The following is a 24,777-nucleotide window of genomic DNA, read 5'->3' on the forward strand; positions in this document are numbered from 1 at the left end:
TGCAACCTACGTCACATTAATTTTATGACTTTGACAGAAATTATGTAGCTATAAGGTGGACGCATCTGACGAGGAAAATTTTAGTGATTTTTAGCACCACGAGAAGATTAATCTCTTCTTTTATGATTTAATTGAAGAAATCGAGTTCTTTCGATCAGAGGTAACGTATTAATTGCAATTTTTTTTTTTAATGTTTCTCACAGAATTTAGAATTAAGTCAATCAAAAACGTGACAGAGGCAGAGAAATTTAATTACAAACTGATCGAACACACGTTAGAAAGACGATGATCTCGAGTCACCGAGTGTTTCCTTCGAGCAGGCGGAGCGATCTAGTTTACGAGCTCTAGAATGGATCCCGATCAATCGATCTCGGCCGATTGAACACCGTAATATTAATCACGTGCCTGTTCTCCTCGAAACACTTGGTTATCAAGGTCACTCACTCGATTCTTACAAATCGAATATTAAAACCGTAAAAACAGTCTACGTAAGTATTTTGACGAAATTATGATTTATAAAAACTTTTGTTCCCTCTCGATTATTTTTTTTTATGTTTTGTCAATAAATAAATAAATAAATTGTCAATTTTCGATCGACCAGATGTTACTGCAATACTGTTGACAATTTTTTTTTTCTCGCGACTATTTCAATGTGACAAGTAGTCCTCTTCGATTCGCGTCCGAAACGGTTTCTTGTCGCGATAATAATGCCGAGACCGTTCTGCTCGTTACATATGTAACCGTTGCAATGTCCCCTTCTGATCATCATTCAAAGTGAGAAGTGCTCTATTATAACGTGAAAATTTTGAAAACGGTACTCTTCTTATTATTCATATTTTCCACAGTTTATTAAAGCAGATATTATTTATTTTAACGCAATTACATACTATGCAAAATAATTAAAGGGCCACATTCTTCCATATAAAAAAAGACCCATTTTCAAGTAGTTGCAACTTTCTTAAAAATAATCGAAAGATCAATAAAAAAGCTTCAAGTTTCTAGTTTTAGAATCTTTAAATGAATTTTAGTTCTTTCCATTCGTTACAAAATTACATTGTCAGAAAGCAACGTCCGTCGATTGAACAAATATTTTTCAAAAGTTTGTCCAAGAATGACGAATAAAAAAAAAAAAATTCTAGCACAATTTCATTAATCGGATGTTAAAGAGCAGAGTTTTAACTTTAATTTCTTTTTTTAATAAATGTTTATCATTTTTCTAACATTTTAAATTTTGTAAACGGTACTCTTCTTATTATTCAGATTTTCCAGAGTTTATTAAAGCAGATATTATTTATTTTAACACAATTATATACTATAAAAAAAAATTAAAGAGCCACATTCTTCTATATATAAAAAAGGCCCATTTTCAAGTAGTTGCAACTTTCTTAAAAATAATCGGAATAAGATCAATAGAAAGGCGTTTCAAAGCTTGAAGTTTCTAGTTTTAGAATCTTTAAATGAATTTCAATTCTTTCTATTCGTTACAAAATTACGTTGTAAGAAAGCGACGTCCGTCGATTGAACAAATTTTTCAAAAGTTTGTCCATGAATATTGAATTAAAACAAAACTTCTAACACGATTTCATTAATTGGATATTAAAGAGCAGAGTTTTAGCTTTAATTTCTTTTTTTAATAAATGTTTTATCATATTTTTCGCCGAGATATTCATTATTAAAACAAAATCGAGTTATTGACTTTGAACGCTTATAACTAGTGAAAAAATGATCGTACAATAATCATTAAAAAAGCAATTTAAAGAGAAAAGTTTGCACTTTAAAATGCTCCTGTCGTTTTTTCAATCATTATTCATTTTTAAAGCGTAATTGTTACTTAAAAATCAAGTAAAAATTACACTTTTAACTTTTTTTATTTAAATCAATGAAAGTTAACGAAAACATTTTCCTGAACTTACAATATTTACGAGTAAAAAACATTCCTCGTTACTCGTACAAAAACCAAAGTGTTAAGTTTTTTTTCTGTAAATTTCAAAAACTTAAATTAATGATTATTGAACAATCATTTTCTGACAACGTAATTTTGTAACGAATGGAAAGAACTGAAATTCATTGAAAGAAGTTTTAGAAAAAACTAGAAACTTTAAGCTTCGAAACGCTTTTCTATCGATCTTATTCCGATTATTTTTAAGCAAGTTGCAACTACTTGAAAATGGGCCTTTTTATATATAGAAGAATGTGGTTCCTTAATTTTTTGCGTAGTATGTGATTGCGTTAAAATAAATAATATCTGCTTTAATAAACTGTGGAAATCTGAATAATAAGAAGAGTACCGTTTACAAAATTTAAAATGTTAAAAAAATGATAAAACATTTATTAAAAAAAGAAATTAAAGCTAAAACTCTGTTCTTTAACTTCCAATTAATGAATTCGTGCTAGGATTTTTGTTTTAATTCGGTATTCTTGGACAAACTTTTGAAAAATTTGTTCAATCGACGGACGTCGCTTTCTTACAATGTAATTTTGTAACGAATGGAAAGAATTGTAATTCATTTAAAGATTCTAAAACTAGAAAACTTGAAGCTTTTTTATTGATCTTTCAATTATTTTTAAGAAAGTTACAATTATTTGAAAATTGGCCTTTTTGTATATGAAGAAAAGTGGCCCTTTAATTTTTTTGCGTAGTGTATAATAATATATTTATAATTGATCGTATCGTTAAATTTATCATTTCGGTTCTGTTTTTAATGTGCCTGTCAGAAACATTGTATATTTTTTACCATTCAAGAATCATCGAATGCGTGACTCTTAGGTTCTCCGATCTAAAAGTGCTCGCGCTCAGGGTGGAGGTTTAGCTTAGCTAGGCTTAATAAAAATTTAAATTTGAAAATTCGCCTTCTTTTGTACGGAAGAAAGTGTGGCCCTTTAATTTCTTTGCGTGGTGTACTTTTTTACGAACAGTATCATCTTTTTACGGAAAACGTGACTCTCTCCGCCAAATTTAAAGATCTCTGTTAATTTTTTTTTACTCGGCGCAAGGAATCTTTGATCTCGAAGGCGAGGAGAATCGAAACGCACGAGGTATCGGCGACATTTAAATGTTCAGCTGGCATAATCGCTTCGATATATCGGCGCCAAACGAACTTGAAACCGCACGACACGCGCGTTGACCTTTCATTATATGCGACCAACGTGTATTCTTTCAATTCTTCGTAAAACCTTTCGTTTCTGCGTCGATAGTGATCTGCCTTTCGTTTCCAACCGGCATTAGCGGTAAATCAAATCCACCTCTTCGAATGCGACGAGGCACGATGTATATATTCTCTCTCTCTCTCTCTCTCTCTCTCTCTCTCTCTCTCTCTCTCTTTGTGAAAGATGCATTGATTTTGCGGGCATTCAAACATAAGCTAAAATTTAACGAGCTCCAGTCGGCGATGCATCAAAGCACTCCAAATAAACGACAATGACGCGACTCACGCGTGCGTTTTGCGTGCGTGCACCTACGAATTATAGATTCCAACTGCGCAGCACGCATATACAGAGTGTAATGAATACGTTACATTAAAGTGAATTGCAACTCGAGCCTCGGACAAGTCGCCGCTCTTTGTCGACGTCGCGATAATACGTTCTGTGTGTCTTCTTCTGGACTGCTGTTCATTCCTATATAATATATAGGTTGAGTCTAAAATTGCGGGCGAATTCTAGGCCACGAAAATTAGCTGCGAAAAAGTTGCAGCAAGAAAGTTTCAAAGCGCGTATTCGTTCGTTTCTCTTCCGCCATCCATAGGACGTTAAAGAAGTTTGAAATTTATTCGTCTTCTCCGGAACAGGTTTATACCCGGCATAATCAAAACACCTGGATAGTTTTAATAAATTTTTATGAAAATCATTTATGTCGAACGTTCCTTTTTTCGCATATGTATCCTAATTTAAAGATAATTCGCCAACGGCTATGTAATGAGTGAAAGTTTACATCGCGTATATATATATATATATATATATATATATATATATATATATATATATATATAACGGAATCGAAAAAGATATATTATCTTTTATATTCACGGAGATTGGAAATCCACTTGGCGGAGAGAAAAAAAGGAGAACGGAAGTGCTTACTTTTATTTTCGCGATCGCGAATGATTGAATTATCGATTCGCAGTCGCGCAAAAATCGCAAGTGGCTCAGACTCTCTCTCTCTCTCTTCTCTCTTCATCGATTCTTTACGAGAGACTGATAGCTACCACTTTTACGCGCGAACGTGCGGAACGAAAATTATATGCGAATACTTACAGAGTAAAGTGGGCGGTGATGTAAAACTCGCGCGAGTTCGTACGTAAACGACCAAATGAATAAACATTGGAGTAGAGTGCACCGATGGCCGTTATGTAAACGAGGGATCTCAATATATATATATATATATACACACACACACACACACGCGTACAAACTATTCGCGCAAACTTGGAAAGGAACACTGCTTACAGACACGGAAATCTGAGACCGTTACTTCCGGCTCGCGAGAAAAGAAAAAAAGTTCCAATAATATTTAGAAAGAAACGCGTGTATTTTTATTTAAAAAAATACTCTCTTTTCACGTTTCCTTGTCGGCATTTTTTTTCCTTCTTTAGTTTCTTCACAAAATATACAGCTTCTAGGCTTGGCTACTTTTCCCGGGAGAACAATCGTGCCTTATGAATTTCTGACATTTCATCTGGAAAACAGTGGCACGGTATCGCTCACATATATGTATGTGAGAATATGCGCAATCTCGGCCTGTTTGATCTTGCGAAAACTGGAGATAATTAACGAGTTTTCACAAACGAGAGCGAAATCCGCACGGAAAGGAAACTCAGAAAGCGAGTGGAAACAAAATTGTGAAACACGTTATTAGTGGAAATTATAAACGTCGTTGCGATATTCTTTCATTGCTATTCGAAAATCATCAAGATAAATTTTCGATGCAGCTACTTTTAACAATTTCGTGCCAAATATATTTTTTTTCTCGTTTCGTGATTCTCATCTTCTCCAAAAAAAAAAAAAAAAAAAAAAAATAGAATTTTTTGACATTAATAAAATTACGTATAGATTTAAGGACCGAGAAGATTAATGTAATTACATTTGTGTAAATATAATATTTAAAAAATGTAAATTGGAATTAAATAATAATATTTAAAAAATTCTAAGTCACATGGTTGACACAGAAGGAGAAAAAGAAACTAGGGGCGTGGAGATATAAAAAACTATATGTGCATAAATAAATGTAGGAAAATAAACAGGCTGAGAAGGCCTCGCCGGCTTTCTATAACGACAGTTGCTTTTATATAACGGCCATTATTCGTCCCTTTTTTATTACAACAAAGGTAGATACAAAGACGCCACGACTTTCGCCGCAAACAGCACGCAACGCGTGCCGTTTGACAATTATTCAATAGGTGGGCGGGAGCGATAGAAATCAGAGTATATCAGAAAGATAGATACGCAGCGGGGATAACTTTTCGGAATTATCCGACGAGGGACTAGAAGACCTCTTTGGCGATCGACCCTTCGTACCAGGTGGCAAATGACACCGTTCGTCCGAATCTACATCGAAATATAACGACGACGGTGCCATTTGAACCACCCTGTAGACGGTCGTCGACTGCAGGCGACTTTGCGATCGGCTACGATACGTAAGTATATGAAAGAAAAATTTTAATCGACCAAATTTAATACGTCATTATGTATTTACATTTATTGTCATCGCGTAACAAATTTAATATAAATTAATTTATACAACACACAGAGATATAATCATAAATAAATATTTTATCTAATCATGTTAAAGAATTATACATAAATAACGATAGCAGACAAAATGAATTTTTTTTTGTTTTTAAATTACTTTCAATGACAACAATTTGTACGCGAATAATTAATGAAGAGAAATAATTATCGTTCGCCATCGCTCCGTCGAAATTGATTATTTTCCACATATTTTTACAATATAATCCTTTACGCTCATAATATTCTATATACATATAATGTAAGAAAATCGCAGATCATATATTATACAACAAACGAGATACAAAAATATTGTATAAGTGACGACCCTCTTCGAGCGTAAAACGTCTCTCGAGACATGTAATTATAACTGTACAAAATTATTTTCTCAAGTCTCTCTCGGCTGCACCAAGCTTGCTCGCGATCAGCGTGAGCCTATGAAATGTAAAAAAAAAAAAAAATAATGTGTAATGATAACCTTTTAATAAGAAGGAATATTCTTTCAATATATTTCAGTATTTTTAACATTGAAAAAAGTTGGTCTTAATAAGAATTTTTTCTCTCTCTCTCAAGTCTTTTTCATATCGAACAATATCTTTCTTATATATATATATATATATATATATATATATATATATATAAATATATATATATATATTTTATATTGACTTCCCTGTCAAAATAATTACACATTTATTAATTTCCCCATTTTATGTAGAATTGGACTGTATTTTTATACACCTTCCGTCTCTCTGTTATCAATTACGAGGAGGAACGAGAGAGCGAGGGGAATATCATACGAGCGGAAATTATCATTCCGATTCGAAATAAGCGGAAGTCTATATACTCTGGCCCTCGAAACGGAAATTCAAGAGACCCAATAAAGAGCGATTGCCACTCTAATGGCAAATATACAATCAACACACTCAACAAAGACTATATAAGTTTTTTTTTTTTTCATAGATAAATATAATGTGTATATATATATATATATATATATATATATATATATATATATATATTTATGTACATATGTATATAATATTTATATATAGTATATAAATCAATAATTAATTAGACACTTATTTACAAAATCGCAACGAGAAACATGTAACAAAAATTAAACTATAATATAGCCTAAGAGAAAGAGGTCGTAGAACAATTTCAGGTACAAAATGAGATTAATCAATTATATACAAATTTCACTTGCAATTATCGTAATCGGGAAAACGTTGCAAGCATTCTCTCGCGCGATGCTTATCTCGTTTATCTCTTTAGAATACTTAACGATCGAGCCGTGTTACCTGATTAAAATCCGGACGATCGAATTCAGGCTAATCGAAAAATCAGCTCGACCATCAGCTCGCATATACAGTTTGTATACATACAGGTGTTCAACGTTGCGGCAATCACTCGGTGAACGTAAATTACCGGTTTCTCCGATTCCCCTTCTCTCTCTCTCTCTCTCTCTCTTTTTCCCCTCATTTCCTTCATGTCACGATCGGCCACGCTCAATCTCACTGATACGCACGATCGTATACGATAGATGTAACATGCCGACTTTGCATTTTCAAACGCGGGACCGACGCGATTTATTGTCTACGAATTGAAACGATTATTCGGTGAAATTGTCAAGGTGAAAAATATTTTTGCCGATTCGCCGGGTTTCCACCATTCTCACTTTCTTGAGACGCGACACCTCTTTTCCCTCCTTCGCCTGAAATCGCGACAACCAGTAATCGAGAGAATCGAGCACAGTTCGGGGCCTCGAGCGTGGAAAAAAAAAAGACCCGACTTTCTCTCGGCGCAAGTGTGACAATCGTCGCCCGCGACACGAATAAGACAACCGATTCTAATCTGGACGCGCTTGATAAGCGCCGTTCAATCGAGTTAGCTTCGCGTACCCCGGCAATCCTGCGAGCGACCGGAAACTTTGATTGTCATCGTGCGACACTCTGGAATTCTCGAGAGTTGTTGTTCGAGAAATTCGCTTACCTTGACGCGGTAGAAAAGAAATTTTTCAAGTCAGCCACGACGAGGAAGATTCTTACAAGCCTGTGTGTTTTAGGAGATTATGGTAAATCGCGCGTAAGTCGGCAGGTATGAAATTTTCTCATGACAATTGGCGAGAGATTCCCGAGTGTGCTGATCGAGGGTTGGAAGAGCAATTTATTGGTTGAATTTATCACTTCAAGTAATGCTTCTTCCTCGCGGAGGCGCCGCTCGGATCTTTCCACGTGGTGGTCTTGGTTGGTGGATCGCTAAATCTCGTTTTGGCGAGGGCCGCCGCCTTCTGACAGCTGTCCTGCTCCAAAAGATCGCCCTCGAAGAACCTGCACATCTCCCGCACGGGGACGGCCCTGGCGCCCCGATTGAGATCGTGAAGCGATCGGGCGCGTTGCTTTCCTCTAGGACTGGGCTTGGCGGACGTTCGGCCGAGATCCTCGGTGCTCCTGGCCAAGCGACCGCCCAATCGCGAGAGGGACTCAAACAGGGTGAGTTTCTCCCGCACCGGAACGTAGTGGTCTACCCTTTGACACCTTTCGAGGAGTTTAGCGACGTCCTCCTCGCAAGGCTGCGTCAGAGTTGACGGGGAGCCCGGTAATTTCGGGGAGACGATCGCCGGGCAATCGATGGACCTCGAGGAAAATTGCGACGACAATTGACGAGAGACTGGGATCTTGGAAGACAGAAGGGCCAGGCGCTCTTTGCGTTCCCGAAGAGTTTCCACGCTTGTGACGGTGACAGAGCCAGTCGACTGCTGGGCCTTTTCGTTGCGAGAGATCCTCCTCTCTCGCGCGCGGCTTCTCCTCTCGTTCAAGTCCGACCTGAGTATTCCGGGATTACCGCCACTTCCGTTCCTCGGACTGTTGTTGTTGTTTCGCTTGTCCGCCTCGTTCCGATGAGTCTCCTCGGTGGAGAACCTCACCGTGGATTCGTTCGACTTGATCGGAGGTAATCGGTGGACGATCGATTTTTCGTGTCGCGTTGCCGTCGTCTCGGTGGACGCGAGCATCTCCTTCTTGGGCGAGGATCTCCTCGTCGAGCGCATCTCCACGTCGTCGTTATTGCCGTTGGCGGAGTCAACGACGATCCTGCTCCTCGATCTACCAATGATCTTGGGCAGGTTGTTGTTGTTCTCCTCGGCCCTCGCTCTACGTCGCCTCGCGTCCTCCTCGAGAACCCGTCGGCTTCGCGCTTCGTTTTCGCGTCTGCGCGCCTCCTTGTACCTCTGTATCCTCTGCTCCCGCGTTTCCGGTTCCGGCAGGGGAACGCTGCTGGAGTCGACCAAGTCCACGCTGGACCGACATACGCCGCCCCAAGGGAGACTGTCGTCGCTACCCTCGCTGCTCTCGCTGCAACCCCACGCTCTGCCGACCGGTTGGTCCTTGCCGCTTATCACAGCGGGTATGCTCCGAAATTCTCCCAGGAGGTCCTCGTCGCTCGAGTTGCTGCTGGACCAACCACGCAACTCGCTCCTCGCTCTCCTCCTCGACTCGTCGAGCACTATCGTCGTCGCGCTCATCGTTGCCTTTTCCATCGGCGAGTCACTCGGCCAGCAACGTAATTCGCTGCGGGATCGTCTCCTGGTTTCCGTTGGGCTGTCTGGCAACGGGATCGGGCCCCTCGGGCAGATAGTTAGTATCTCCAGAAAGTTGAAACATCGTTGTGTACGGAACGGCGTTTGCCGAACCAGTTCAGCCGCGATCGCTCTGACCCAGGACCAATAGATTGGTTCCGTATCCGCCTGGAAAAACATCAACGTCTTGTGTTTAAATATTTTTAGCACTAATTGTTGTAGACGGAATATTTTCTTTGGTAAAATAAGCTAAAAATATTCTCATCTTTTATTTTAATATAAAATTAAGTCAAATCTCATCAAAGTATGAAAGTTTTCAGACAGGTAAATGGTTAGACGGATGGTCTGTTGAATAGGATAACGTGTTTAGGACCACTATTGCCAGCTTCGCCGACGGTTATGCGTATTCGGATTTCATATTCTCGCATGGTAGGCAAGGTGGGTAGATATCAGGACGCTGCATCGAGTAGTCGAACGGGTCTGTCTACCCGCCAGGATCGACCGTGACACACGATTTCGCCGACTGGGTTGGCGATTCGAAAGTCGCCGGAGGTTCGCTTAAACGCACGCCAAACGACCGACTCCGACACCGTGGAATTTACTCGTTAACCACCGACGGCGCGTCGATCATTACCATCTTTGACGGAAACAAATTTTCCTGTCTCTCTCTCTCTCTCTCTCTCTCTCTCTCTCTCTTTCTCTCTGCCTTGCCTGCTAACGTGACCTTCGCGCGTATACGTTCTGTCGGTTCGACGACACTGGCCGATATCGGTGTGTCTGGAAAAAAGCATGCCAACAGGTTTCCCGCTATCGTTCGTCTATCTCGCCAACAGCGTGGAAAACCCGCTTTCGATCGAAAACCGTGACACGGCGTCGAGTTTTATGACTTATCAACACGAAAGGATATACTATATACACGGTGCTAGGTGGTCGTAAAGTGCGATTGTCAATCGTCAATGAGGTTCGCCTACTTACCATAATTGCTTCAATTAACATTAAAGCGACTCGGCATAAAAATGCGAAAACGATTACAATGTCGAAGGATTTCTCTTCCGATTGACAGGTCACGCGCCGACGAGGCAGCGTCCTTGAAGTCCCTCGTACAAAGAGGCGATGAAAGCCCTTCCTATCCGCTACGAGAGCGAGCGTGCTGGGACTCCTTGACAATGGCGGGTCATGGGAGAGCGGTGTAACAATCTCCCACGCATTTATCATGGAGTGCGAATCGGCCAAGCGGGTGTGTTGACCTTGCCTACTGGCCTTATTTAAGATCTCGCGATTCGACGGTCGGGCGTGTGTGTTGCGCGTTGCGTCACGTGCCGTGTCTCGTTCCTTCTCCAGGCTCTTTCACCTGATGGCCACATCCGCCCGACCTTGTAGCAAGGATGTATCCTACCTTCTTTGAGCGCTTTATCTCACAATCGCGTGTCGGAGCGATTTTCATTAAGGTCGACCGATTCTCATCGTTTTAGAGAGGAGAACTCTAATTGGATTATTCCGCGAGTGGAGAGAGAGAGAAAAAAAGAGGAAGGTGAAAATCCGACGATGCCAGGGCGAAACTCGTAAAACGAGTTTCGTCGTCTCCGCACCTCATCTCCCGATTTGAAAGCGGCTTCTCTATGCAAAGCGAGGAGAAATTTGCGAGCGATTTAAATTTTTGGACCATTCTCTCCAGAATCTAGACTCGGTAGATAGGTAACTCGGGCGCATTCCGCTTCGCGCTCGCGGCGATTGTATAACGCGTTAGAAATCGAATGGCGACGCCGGCGGGCCCGTAATTAGAAGTTGCAGGGAAACGGGAGGCCGGCGAAAGTGCTTACGGCCGAGGAAACGGATCGTGCCGCAGATAAAGGCCATTTACATGCAATTGCATATTATCCCTCCCTCTTCCTCGGCCTATCTCCCCTTCTTCTTCACTCTCTTATCTTCGTGCCTTACGGTCACCGCCGGAGGAACCTAGAACGGCCGGTTCCGTCTTGGAACCGTGCCAAATCGAGAATGCCTTGTCGCAAAGAGAGGTGTCCTCCAACATTGTTGTTGCGCTGGTCAGGAAAGGAATTTCTCATCGATAAGATATAAAATCGACTTCTTACAATAATGTGTATATCCGATTCTTCGATGGATTGAAAAACTAGGACGGATTTAAACGAGTGACTTGATTCAAAAATAATAATTACCCAAAATGTGGCGAGAGAACGACCCTCCGAATCGCTCAGGGTGAAACCTAGAGCGAACGTGTGCGGTTGACAGATACTGGGTGGTGCTTGACGGAGATTCAACGCTCTCAACGGTAGCCTCATCGGGGTACCTTCGACCCACAGCCAACCCATCCTGATGGAAACCGTTCTCCTTTCGTTCAAATCTTCGACGTACAGCTCCCCTGAAATCCAGATTAAAAATAAAACATAAGAGAGAGAGAGAGAGAGAGGACTGATTTATTCTATCGCAACTGAACCAATTTTTATTGGCAATCGATATTTTAATCTTAATGTATCGCTTATAGATATTATTCTCCGTCTCAATGTGAACTTTTGTTCTCTCGTTCAATAGCGCCGCTCGTAAATGGTAGCGCTATTAATATTCGCGCCGCGGTTTCGAGATTAAGTCAGAGCAGAATCGATGATTCACGGGTTTATCGCGAACGCCTGGTAAACGAGCGGCGGAAGAAATCTCTCGCATATATATTGCGAGCAATTGATTGTATCTGCGTTCTACGATCGTGCATATCGAAAGTAAAAGCCGTACCTCGTAAGTCGACTCCGACTGGAGCGATCGCGTTTATTAGCCTGATGAATATTTCATTGCGCGAGCTGCGAAAGCGCATTGTCGGAGGAGGCTTCAATCTCGGCGATTTCCCGGCTCTAGCCCCGAATTATCCGATAACGTGAAGCTATCGACGCGATTTCAGACCAGCTCGCGTGCCCGAGAGAGAGAGAGAGAGAGAGAGAGAGGGTGAACCTTAAAAGGTTTACGTCACGCGCGCTCGTTACATCCTGGTTTACGATGTAAGATTGTAATTCCATCTCTTTGCGAAAAAGGAAAAAAATGCGGGGGAGGACGTATAAGAGGGCAACGAGTCGAGAGATTGACGTCATCGGACGATCGAGAGACGTGGGCGACGGTCGTGGTGGTATCATCGACACCCCATGGTTATTCCTCGCCTGTCACGATTCAAGCCTGAATGACTATCGACCGAAAACAGCGTCAAACGCGCCTACGTTTCTCATCGGGCGACTATTTTTGCCCGACTCCAGGATAGAAATAGATTCCGCCGCGACGAACGAATACTTTCGTCCTCTTCGTCGTCTTCGTTCAAGCTTACGGCGCCTGCGAGATAATCTGGATCTCTGTCGTCGAGACGGCGGGCAATTCGAGAGCAAATGAGAACGTCGTCCTTGTCTTTTATTTTGGATATATTAAATTATGTGAAAAAAAGCCTTTCTCCACGATTCGTTTTATCACTGAAAAGATCCATACAATCTTCAGAATAAAAGCGTCAATTAAAGACAGTCTATTCTAGCAGTTTGAAAAATTGATGATTTCTAGGAATTTTTTTCAAGACTTTTTGAAATTAACTTTTCGATGGTTTACATAGATTTTTATTGTTTAAACCATAATTTAATGTTTTTTAATTTTGGATATTTAACTTTCTTTTTGTTCAATGAGCCCACAACATGTTAAAAATATTGTTCCTTGTATAATTAAAATCGAATAAAACAACTTGGTCTAATTTTATTCCGTAGAAATATTAAACATATTTAATTTTTAAAAAATTGAAAAATAACAAAATAGTCATTTTAAAATTAGATGTTTCAATTTTGCTGAAATATTTTTCTTGAAGGTCAGAAAAATATTAAATATTAATTCTTTTAAATTCTAATGAGATTCGGTATCTCCTAAAAAGGGTTTTCTTTCTCATAAAAAAATTGTTATTCGATTTGTTTAGTTTTCAAGATATCTGATACATCAATTTTGAAAATATTTTGTTCAGAGAAAAATGCGGTTAAAGTTTTGCAAGGCCATCTTATTCAAACGCCATCAATTTTATAAATTTTTTTAGTTTGCAAGACTTTTAGAAAATGTAAAAAGAAAAATTTTTATCCTCTAAAGTAACCTGTGCTCTTAATTAACCGTCATTGAATAGTCTTAGAATTCGGTGAATTCTGAATATTCCCCATTTCCAAAAAAAAAGAGAAAATCCATTAAATGTTTTCACATTAGGCAGATTTTTCGAAAGTTATCATAGTGCTCCTTGTATAATTAAAATCGAATAAAACAACTTGGTCTAATTTTATTCCGTAGAAATATTAAACATATTTAATTTTTAAAAAATTGAAAAATAACAAAATAGTCATTTTAAAATTAGATGTTTCAATTTTGCTGAAATATTTTTCTTGAAGGTCAGAAAAATATTAAATATTAATTCTTTTAAATTCTAATGAGATTCGGTATCTCCTAAAAAGGGTTTTCTTTCTCATAAAAAAATTGTTATTCGATTTGTTTAGTTTTCAAGATATCTGATACATCAGTTTTGAAAATATTTTGTTCAGAGAAAAATGCGGTTAAAGTTTTGCAAGGCCATCTTATTCAAACTCCATCAATTTTACAAATTTTTTTAGTTTGCAAGACTTTTAGAAAATGTAAAAAGAAAAATTTTTATCCTCTAAAGTAATCTGTGCTCTTAATTAACCGTCATTGAATAGTCTTAGAATTTGGTGAATTTTGAATATTTCCCATTTTCAAAAAAGAGAAAATTCATTAAATGTTTTTCACATTAGGCACATTTTTCGAAAGTTATCATAGTGAAAGACGCTTATACAAACGAGATGCTTGAGATTCTTTCGGTGCAACAATAATGAACGTTTACGTTTCTGCCTCGAGGTCTTTCACTTGCATTCATCCTTCGCGTGGGCGGATGTCGATGAACGTTTTGTGTCACAACGACCTACGACACACTCTGCTTTTGTCCGGAAATATTCCCTTTCCCCGGCGCACGAAATTGTCTCGCCTAAAGAATCCCGCCGATTAACCCTTTGTTCACCAACAGGGTGTTAGGTAACTCCGCTCGTTTCGCTTTCTTACGCTGTCGCCATTCTTACAACGGACAACAATGGGGAGTCTAAGCCCGTAGAAAATTAGTCTCTTGGAATTGCCGTAGGTGCAAAAGGGGTCCTCGTAATAGCATCAGATAACATCGGAAAATGAAATTATTAGTATACATACAATAAACGTCAAATTAAAGATTTAATATTGGCGATATATATTTAATATGATATATTAAATATTTTGAATATATATATATACATATGTACATCATATATATTTAATTTTCGTGAAATAATCTTGCGAAATGCATGCGTGGAGATGCGTCATGCGAGCCTGACATGTCAGTATCACGTGACAGTTGCGAGGAACTTTACAGACTGCATAAAGCGTAGTTTCGTGTCGTGCCATTGCGTTTGGAAAGTGCTAGAAACAGCAGCGTTACATTTATGTCTCTCTCGGATGCTGAGAAGAAAAATCTCACCATGTATTATCAGAGTGAAAGCGTCACCGTTTTCACGGGACCAAGTTCGCATCGGGAATTATCTCGTCGTCGGTTGATGTTTGCTAGCGTCACGATTGCTGGAATCTAGCAAAATACGTGACAGTAAGCACGAAAAACATGCTTTCGTACTCTTTACATATTTTATTACATCGATAGGGTGGTCTTTCGTGACAGCTTGTATCGATCACGCGATATCTGATATTAAAATCGCTTCCATAATTCTTGCGAGATGACAAACAAAGAGAAACAAGATTTACATGATATAATTGAACATTATTTTTGCGGCTCTCTTTCATCAGAATTTTCAATTCCAGTAATCGACGTTACTTTAATCCAAGCGATCATTAGCAGACCGTAAAGCGTTAGATTGAAGGACAAATTGTGTGTGGTTTGCGGATCCTGCGGATGTTACCGATGATGTGCCGCCTTCTCCAGGATGATTTTCACGCCAGTGAGTCATTATAAATTCATGGTCATTCCATTTGTCTACGCCGACAAAGCTCTCTGCTCCGTGAGATTTTTCCACGAAAGCGTTACAAAGTGTCTGACTCAGCGAGCAACCTCGCCGAGTGGGTGCATCAATGTTTTTTTATTCCTCTTTTAATCAACCAAGCGCATCGATTGCGCCAACAATTACGTTATTCGAAAATATGTTGGTTGGCCCAATTGTAGAGGAGAAGTTGCAAAGTTTCTTTTTATCGAAACTCGCGCTCGATGCTCGATGATAAAGCGATTTCATGAAAGATACACGGTTACTTGGGCGATTATTTCAAAGATTTACGATGTACGAATTTTGTAAGGCACACTTGGGTATACCTGCTCGTGTTAACATGTCTGTTTAGGATTTCTCTTCATATTAAACTGATTGTGAGTTTTCTGGTCGAAACGCTACATTCTCGGGAAGCTCTCTCGAGCGGAAGTACATAACACGAATGTGCTGTTTCTCGCCGAGTCCGATGTCCTTGGCACTCCAAGACTCTTTGAAAGAAGACCGCTCTCACGGTCCATTAAGCTCCGGAAAGCGAGCGTGCATACGCGTGTGAATGATCCATAAATAAAGCGATCCGTTTCTAGGCCCGCATCCTGTCGCTCGGAAAGCTTCTCGATTCAACAAACATATCGCTGGAATTGCACCCCAAAGTTATTAATATCGCCGTCTTAATTTAGGCAACTCTATATTTTCTTTTTGGATAAAATACATCCTAGTAAAAACTGATATTTTCTGAAACAAAACCTAGTCTTTTCTATTAAAATGAACGAAAAATATTTTGATCGATATTCGTGAATGAGAGAGTATTTTAAGTTTTATCCCCAAAAAAATTTGTAATAGATTATGAACTGTTAAATTAATTTTTCGCCAGATGTTAACAAATAAACGTGAGATCTAAATTGAGATAAAAATTTTTAATTCTTTTATTAGGATATGTTAGTATATTAATTTCATTTTTTTAAATTACAATGATGAATTAGTATGATTTATTAATTAAAGCAAAAATCTTTTTGCATAAAATTATATTGATGTATTTTAATATTACGTGTTAATTATTTTTCTAACTTTTTATCAATTTTATTTTATTATTAGATAAAGTCCGAGAGAGTGGAAAGTAGAATATTTATTATTCTTCTTTAAATTTTTCCGACTTTGGTAACAGGAGATATCGCTTTTACAGTTTCTCCTATTTGTTCGAACTAATGTACTGTAAAAATAGTTTGACAGCCCGAAAAGCCGTAGAAATAAAATGTATGCAGACACGTTTTATAGAAATATATTAGCAAACAAAACTCTAGACTGGAATACGTTGCTTTTCTAGTGCGTACAAAGTTCTTATCTTGGCATTTCGAGCAGAAAAAAAGGAAAGTTGTGTGCGACATTCTGGAATTGCACGCAGAAGAACAATGACGCGTCGTATATTGTATCGGCGCAGAGCTCTCTCTTTCCGCAGAAAGGCAACGTGCTCGAACAAACGCTTGAAGAAATATACGATTGCCTGTCACTCCTTTCATAAGAATTATCTTTTTATCACGATGGAAAAAGTGAAGTCTACCTATTATTAGTGACAAAAAAATTACAAAAATCTTGTTATAAAATTAAAAATATATCGCAATTAAATGACAAGTTTTTCTTACAAAATATAAATGTGCTAATCAAATTGTAAATAATGTTAGAAAATTTAAATTCTCTTTCTCAATTCAAATGCACGTGGCTTCTTTTCATATTTTTTCTTAATGCATTACAGTGAACCTTGACCGTCATCATGTTGAATTTTCGTTACAGAAGTCAATGAATATGTACGAGTTTCGAAGAACGGAGAACATCACGAACGGTTGTGCGCGGTAGCAACTTAATGCACATCGCTGCACGTTTCGTTGCGTCCCCCTTGTGGTTGGCCCATGGTCGCATAAAACTCAGGAAGCCGTTTGTTACTTAGATTTTAAGATAGGACACGCGGGGAGAAGGCATGCGTTTCACCTACCGGCTGATTCTTTCGAATTATTAAATTTTGCGAATCGACCCATTCATCATCGATTATCATAGTTTAATTTTAACGATATAAAAACTAGATCGAATAAAAACTAGAGGACCATTCGAGGTAGGCATCCTGAGGCCAACGACGAGGAAAAGATTTCCGAGGGAAATGCAAGGACCGAGTCCTTCCTTCCTTCCTTTTTGTGCGAGGCACTTTTTTTTCCGTTGCGCTCGGTCAACATGGAAGATCCTGTTTTAACAGTCATTCATTTTTCACTTCATTCCTTCACGCTCTTCTGCCTCCTGTCAGTCCTGGCACGTCATCACGGCCAAACAGGACCCGTCGTTTTTTCTTTTCCCTGTCTGGTCGCGTCGCGTCCTCGGAAGCGCCATGAATTATTTATTCGCGAACGCACATCCATTGGCAGGAACACCCTCGAATTCCGGTGAATGTCTTCCGATTTTCCACGCAGTCCGGCCCCACCCTTCGCCCTTGTACCCTTTCCTGCGCGCGTTGCGAGGACGAAGATTAGGATTTCACGGCTGTTGGCGCGATGAGCCTCGGGGGGGAAAAAAAAAAAAAAAAAAAAAAAAAAAACTCGGAGGAAGCCGGTCCCGCATAATGAGATTTATGGCCGCGTAAAAGAAGAAATATTGCGAAATAAGATTATGCGTTTGATGAGAGAGCAATCGCGTTTTCCGATGCGTTTCACTCAGATACGGGACATTCTCTCCTGAACTAGGTTAATTTCTCGGGATATAAAGATTGATTAATCCTCTGTCACATTACGAGTTTAATCGCGTCTTTCCCCTCCCCCCCCCCGCCTCAATCTCAATACAAGTACAGGTTTGCTTATAGTTTCACCACGATTTAATAGCAAAACGCTTTCGAACGTACACTTTAAGCGTCCTTTTCCAACGCGGAAGGAAGGAAGCGGTGCGCGAGGCGAAAGGAGGCAACCGATGTGAAAGTGACAAATCCGCGTGTCCGCGGTATCGGTGGACCAGGGCGTTTCGCGACTGTCACGTGGCTTCCGGCCACGTGGCGTGCGACCAGGAAGCGACAGCGACGGCCGGCGACCGCGCGTCTCACCGTTACCGAGGTGCGCGCTACCGGAATTCTGGCCTCGTGTAACTGTTGCGACTGTTGGCAGCTGATGCGTGTGCGTTGTGTTGTCAGTGAGCGCGCGGCCAGTAGCGTACAACGGCCCTCGCTTTGCTTGCCTTGCCGAGAATGCACCTGCCCCGCTGAGCACTTTCCAGTCCAACGCCCGTCACGTGGGGAGAGGGGGAGGAATTTTATCCTGTCACGATTGACTTGTGGCACCTCTGTATAAAGAACCGCGATTTCGCGCACTGTTATGTTCGACATGACATTCTTACGTCTCTCAGAAGACAGAATCTCTTGAATGTTTATAATGTCAAAAGAACACCACGTGTGTATCGTTCATCTTTTTTTTTTTTTTTTTTTTTTTTTTTTTTTTATGGATTCAGATCGTTAGAATGTCTACGGTATATATAGATAAATTTATAGAGAAACTTAATTGTACTCCATGATGTATTTGATTTCACAATAAATATTTCGGCCTGCAAATATATCCTCTCTTTCCCTTTTTAGCTTCTGAAAATTAAACCGCGAAAATTCAGCGGCGACAGCGTATATATCATAAATCGCGAGCGGCCGCAAAAACATGCAAAAAGTGGCTCGCAATTGTCTCGTCTGGTCGAAACAAACGGTTCGTTAGCGGTAATTACAAGGTAAACCCGTTAGCGGTGCGCGTAGGAGGGAAATGTCTTTTTTTTTTTTTTCCTTCCAGGAACGTATGCACCAATCGCGTACGCCCGTGTTACGCTGAAATTGCACGCTCCCTCCCCTCCCCTCCCCCCCCCCCGTCGTCGTCGTCGTCGTTGCTTATTTCGTGACACGGAGCAATTTCGCCCTCTGCAGTCACGTTGCAGTCGTATTCAATTAGTCGCAGAGCTTCTCCAGAAACATATGTATCTGTTCGCGTAGGAAACGTAAACCTTTTCGGTTTGCGAAAAATAAATGTGCGTAGTGGTGAAGGGGGGAGGGGGAGGGGGTTACACAAACTGGCCGAGAGAACGCGCATCCCCCTTTCACGTGACCATCGATCTTCTCATGTAAATCAAGCATTCGTCTTTCGTGCGAGTCATTTATTATTATCTCGCTTTTTACATCGCTCTTCGGCCTCCCCCCCCTCCCCTCATCTCTCTCTCTCTCTCTCTCTCTCTCTCTTTTTCACCCCTGTCTTTTTCATCCCCCTCATGATGCGCACCGGACAATGCGGCACCGCGCCCATAAGCTTTTTGTGTGCATTTCAGACGCGCGCACGGGCATGACTTTGCGGCCTTTCTTCGTGAGACACCTTGCGCCAGAAGAAGAGGTCCGTTCCCTTCGGACAGAAGCCATCCCCGTTTTCAGCCACCGAGGTTCCTTTACGCGGTCTCTCTCTCTCTCTCTCTCTCTCTCCCGGTCGTGATTTTAAATCCGCTCCAATGCAAATAAACATATACGAACGTGCGATTATTTTATTACAATTTTTCTCCCTCACCCGCGGTGAATGAGACTTCATTTCGAATTTGAATATCTCTCTTTCGAAAGCGACGACGATCCATCTTCTCGCGGATGACATCTTGTCGATGTCTCTCCTCTTTTTTATTTATTTTTTTTTTTTCCATGCGGCTTTGAACGCATTTCTCGACGCGCTTGATACACACACACACATATATATATATATATATATATATAGGTATATATATTTATATATACAACGCAATGGAAATTTCTCAAACGGAATACAAAAGTTTGCCGGCCGACGACAAAGGCTATTGTCAATCTGCGCACAATAGCGCTCGAGAAAAATAATCATCGTGCGATGTCAATGACTGGTAACGAAACACACATATTACATCAAACAACGTCGTTCCGCATCAACACGGAAATATATCGAGCATGGTAAAAAAAAAAAAAAAAAAAAACCGTAGGGGAGACGCGACGTCTCGTTTTGCCGACAAGAGAGAAGCTTATATACATATCTTATCTTGCTTCCAATTTATAACTCTGTCGTTTCGATCTTATGTCATTTTATCATATAAGATAACTTGCTCGCATTAATCTCTCTCTCTCTCTCTCTCTCTCTCGTTGTAGATGTAGTCGGAAATTTCTCGCCGCTTCTCCTTTTCTATGTCGCCTTTTGTCCCTTTCGTTTACATTGATAAGGCAAAAACGGAGTCGAGGAAGAAAGGGATGCTAGAGAGACGCGATGAAGCGAGGGGGAGGGGGCGGGGAGTGAGGACAGAGGAAGCATTCATACGAGATGCGACACGTGTTTCCTCGGTGGGTTTCATTCGCTTCGGTCGCTCATCTCGAACGGACGCGGTTTCTCGAGGTGGCGCGAAGCGGCTTAATTAAACGCGAAATTTCTCCGCAAACGAACCGGGAAGTCGTCATGAGAAAATTTCTACCGTAGAAAAGCTGCGCGGCGAGAACGCCGGCGAAAGCCTGCTTCGAAAGTTTCATCCTATGATATCCTTGTCGGCGAAGAAACGTCGCTTGAAAAAAGAAATCTCTGTATGAGACACAACAGAAATCAGGATATCAGAAAATAATTTAATATAATTTAATAAATATTATAGCATGTTATAATAAAATAATTTAACAATTAATTTATTATATATATATATATAATAATTAATTTAATAATTTAATATAACAAATAATTAATGAGAAAATGAGTAACTACCATTTACGTAATGTTAAAAATTGTCTTATAAATAATTTTCATGAAAGATGGAATACGTTGTTTAGTGTTTATTTCTAGAAATACCACATCCTTTTTAACAGCCTTTGACAAATGGCGTGACAATGAATCGCAGTAACCCTCGAATTGGCTACGTCGAACGTGTCGGAGATTCGAAACGGGATGATGACGCGGCGAAACACGAACAGGAAGAGGTGTAGTCTGAAGACCGACAACAAGAAAGGGACATCCTATTCGCTTAGCCAGCGAATCCATTGTGTAAGTCGCGGTTCGTAGAAAAAAAAAACGCACGTGCGTTTTCAGCGAGAGCGCCTTACAATATTTGACAGTTATCATTAAAACGTCATTAAAACAGACTGTGAGTCAATAAATGAAAAAATGACGCGAGAAATCTGTAAGATTCAATGACGCGGGAGGAAAGGGAAAATAGATAAAGATAGAGGATTAAAATGGATAGAGGGGAGAAATTTCTAACGGTCCGGATATGTCATTTATCTTTCTACGCAATAATAATAATCGACGAGCGCGACGCACGAGGGAAGAACTTTTTGGGATCTTCCCCTAAATGCGCGACAAAAGGACGCGGTATCGGGGATGACAATAGTTCTGTTTATCTAAGAAATTATCACGATCCAATGGATTCCAAAGTGATTTTGCGAAACGCTCAAGCTGCCCAAAATTATTTGGATAAACTATTAAAGTCACTCAGCTTGGAGTATTCCTTTTTTTTGTGATTTTTTATCGTGGAAATAAAATCAATGCTACATTGATTTCGTAATTAGAAAAATTGCAGCCTGCAAGGGGGGTTTCAATAATCCTCATACATACCCCCAACAGGGTGTTCTCTTCACTTTTTCTGCCTCTTTTTTTTCGCGAGGATTACTCGATAAAGAATCGCCTCCTTCCTCTTCTACTCAAGGAACAATCGTTATTCCAACAAGAGGGAAAAGAATCGTTATTCAGGAAGAGACTCCTCGCGGCTCACGTAATTCTTGGGGCACTTATGCATCGAGTTTGAACCGGTAGGGCTTTTCTTTCCAGTCGACCGATCGATCGTGCGACCGGAGTCGATAGGCCGTACTTTTTCTTCGCGCGCACAAAACGAGTGCATTATGCTCGGCGAAACAATGCTGGCCGCGTAGCTCTCACGTGTCGCAGGACATGGAAGGACAGCTGGTTAGGAACCTAAGAGAGAGAGAGAGAGAGAGAACTCCTTCTGCGGTGACAATTGGCTGCGATCGGCAGCCGATTGTTCCCCGAGCGATCAATACGGCCGACTGTTCGCACACGAGTTCAATGGCTCGAAAATGTCATTGGTTTTTAGAACACGTGTTGAGAAAAGTTAACACTTTATATTAATGAGAGAATAATTTTAACGAGAGATCGCCTTTGGTGCTGGGAATTTTCAGCGGTTATTAGACACATTATGCGGGCGAAATCCGATACTCTTTCAAGGTTTCTTCTCAAGTCTCACGTGCTCTTCTTGAACGATGTGTCAACGGCTGATTTGTCTTTTGGTTTTTAATTTTATTACGATCTATCGGCATCTCCATTCGACAAGGTCGACGCAAACTTGTACGTTCAAAAGGCGTTACGCAAAATTACGCGGGGTCGCTTACGCAACTAGACACAGTTACCCTGTTAATTAAGGAAGTAGCGCCTTATTGTTTCTTTGCTCGCATCGTTTACTCGCATGCCAAAGTACATGTAAATGAGACAATCGTGTATAAAGAGGGTGAAAGACAGAGATTGTTCTTTTCAATTTTTTTGATTAGTATTATATTTCCAGTCGTGAATAAAAATAAAACTTCAAACTTTTGGCTACGTCAAAAAAAAAAAAATTTTATTTTTAATGACTCTCGATATTCTATAATTCTTCTAATATTTTTACACAGTTGGAAAATTTGTGTTTTGTTGTTAAAAATGTTGCTAGTTAAAATTTAACACATATTACTGTTCTGTTAATTCAAGACATCTGTTAAAAAAAATAGCTGAAAAAGAGTGTAAACACAATGTGCACGTATTTTTAATTTTACATTATAAATATGTTTCAAATTATTAGTGAGAGAATTTATCTGTTAAAATTTACAGAAAAAAGTGTTGAGTTTATTCTTTAATGTATGAGTGACTGTGTTAATACTATCATTTCTCAACGTGATCTCAACGTGTCTTGACGTGTGCCTCACATTAACATTATTTTCTCGTTAAATTTTCACACAAAAATTATGCCAAACTAAGAAATTTACATTTACATTTATGTTAAAATATAATACATAATATTAATGCTACTATTTAACACATGTTAAATTAATAGAAAAATTTCTGAAGACCGTTTGGGACACGTGATTTGTGTTAAAGGCCGGATAAGTATTGTCATTTGCTTACTGAAAAAAAATTGTCCTCAAAATTTCAGCTTAACTTTATTATTTCCTGAGTTATCAAGAAAACTGTCATTTTCAGTTTTAATTTTTCTTTTCTGTAAATATTTGGGATGATATCATATCGATTTTTTTCTCAATACTTATCAACAAAAGACACAAAAAAAATATTTGTTTATTAATCTCGAATAAAAACTCGATTTAAAAAAAGATTAAAATTAAGAAAAGACCTTTTTGACATGTTCTTTTCAAGGTTCAATCAACAAATTTTTAAAGAATATTTTTTCACATATATATGTCTCAATACTCTCAAATTTTTTTCAATTTTCTCGAGCTGATACAATATGGTAAAAAAAAAAAAAAAATAAAAATCTTTTTGATTAAGGACAGCAAATTATTTATTTTTAAATTGTCTTTACATAAAAAATATTTCTATCCTGCAGTATAATTACACTATTACAATTATTAATAATTACTATTATAATTATTACAAAAAAAATTAATTTGCCGTCCTATTATAAAAAAATAATAAAAAAAAGATTTTCCATTTTTTTCATCATGTTGCACCAACTCAAAAAAATTGAAAAATTAAAGAGTATTGAGACATATAAAAAGAGTATTCTATATAAAAGTTTGGTGATTGAACCTCGAAAGAAACATGTTAAAAAAGCCATTTCTTAATTTCATTCTTTTTTTCAAATAAATCGAGCTTTTACTCGAGATTAATGAAAAAATATTTTTTTTGTGTCTTTTGTTGATTAATATGCAGAAAAAAATCGATGGGATCATGTCAAATATTTATAGGAAAGAAAAATAAAAACTGAAAATGACGTTTTTGTCGATAACACAGGAAATAATAGAGTTAGGGAGCTGAAATTTTAAGGAAAAAATTTTTTTTTTTTTTTTTTACAGTGAGGACATGACAGGTCAAATGTTATTTGAAAACTCGTCGGGGGCACTTTTAGTATGCTTATCCGGCTATAGGCTTTAACAAAAATTTTCCAACTGTGTACAAGTATTGATGCTTGAATTTTGTAAGAACTGACATATTTCCTGTCTTAAATTCTGCTTCTTTTGTGACTCAAGGAACGAGCTCGAGAAGCACGTAATCGCAGATTACGATGGTGGAAATATTTTCGATAACGTACGTATACACGTCCGACCTGTGGACTAAAACTATTTTCTCAATACTTATTTCGGCACGATCAGTGACGATTTGTCGAGCACATAGTTGCTGGGAGCAAAAGAAGCGAGGAGCGTGGCGATGCATACGTTATGCCAATGAAGAAGCCCCGTTTGCC

General features: G+C 39.2%; 1 protein-coding gene across 1 annotated transcript in view; it reads right to left on the reverse strand.

Annotated features, from left to right (window-relative positions):
* Positions 1-5,276: 5,276 nt before the first annotated feature.
* Positions 5,277-24,777, reverse strand: part of LOC140672311 (uncharacterized) — a 36,794-nt gene continuing 17,293 nt past the window's right edge. The window contains exons 2-3 of the mRNA XM_072904359.1: positions 11,479-11,681; positions 5,277-9,469 (exon numbers count right to left, since the gene is read on the reverse strand). Of these exons, the coding sequence (XP_072760460.1) occupies positions 7,907-9,469; positions 11,479-11,681 (1,766 nt within the window). The 3' untranslated portion in view covers positions 5,277-7,906. The remainder of the gene's footprint in view (positions 9,470-11,478; positions 11,682-24,777) is intronic.

Source organism: Anoplolepis gracilipes, chromosome 13 (genome assembly GCF_047496725.1).
Source record: "Anoplolepis gracilipes chromosome 13, ASM4749672v1, whole genome shotgun sequence".
In the NCBI taxonomy this organism is placed as follows: domain Eukaryota; kingdom Metazoa; phylum Arthropoda; class Insecta; order Hymenoptera; family Formicidae; genus Anoplolepis; species Anoplolepis gracilipes.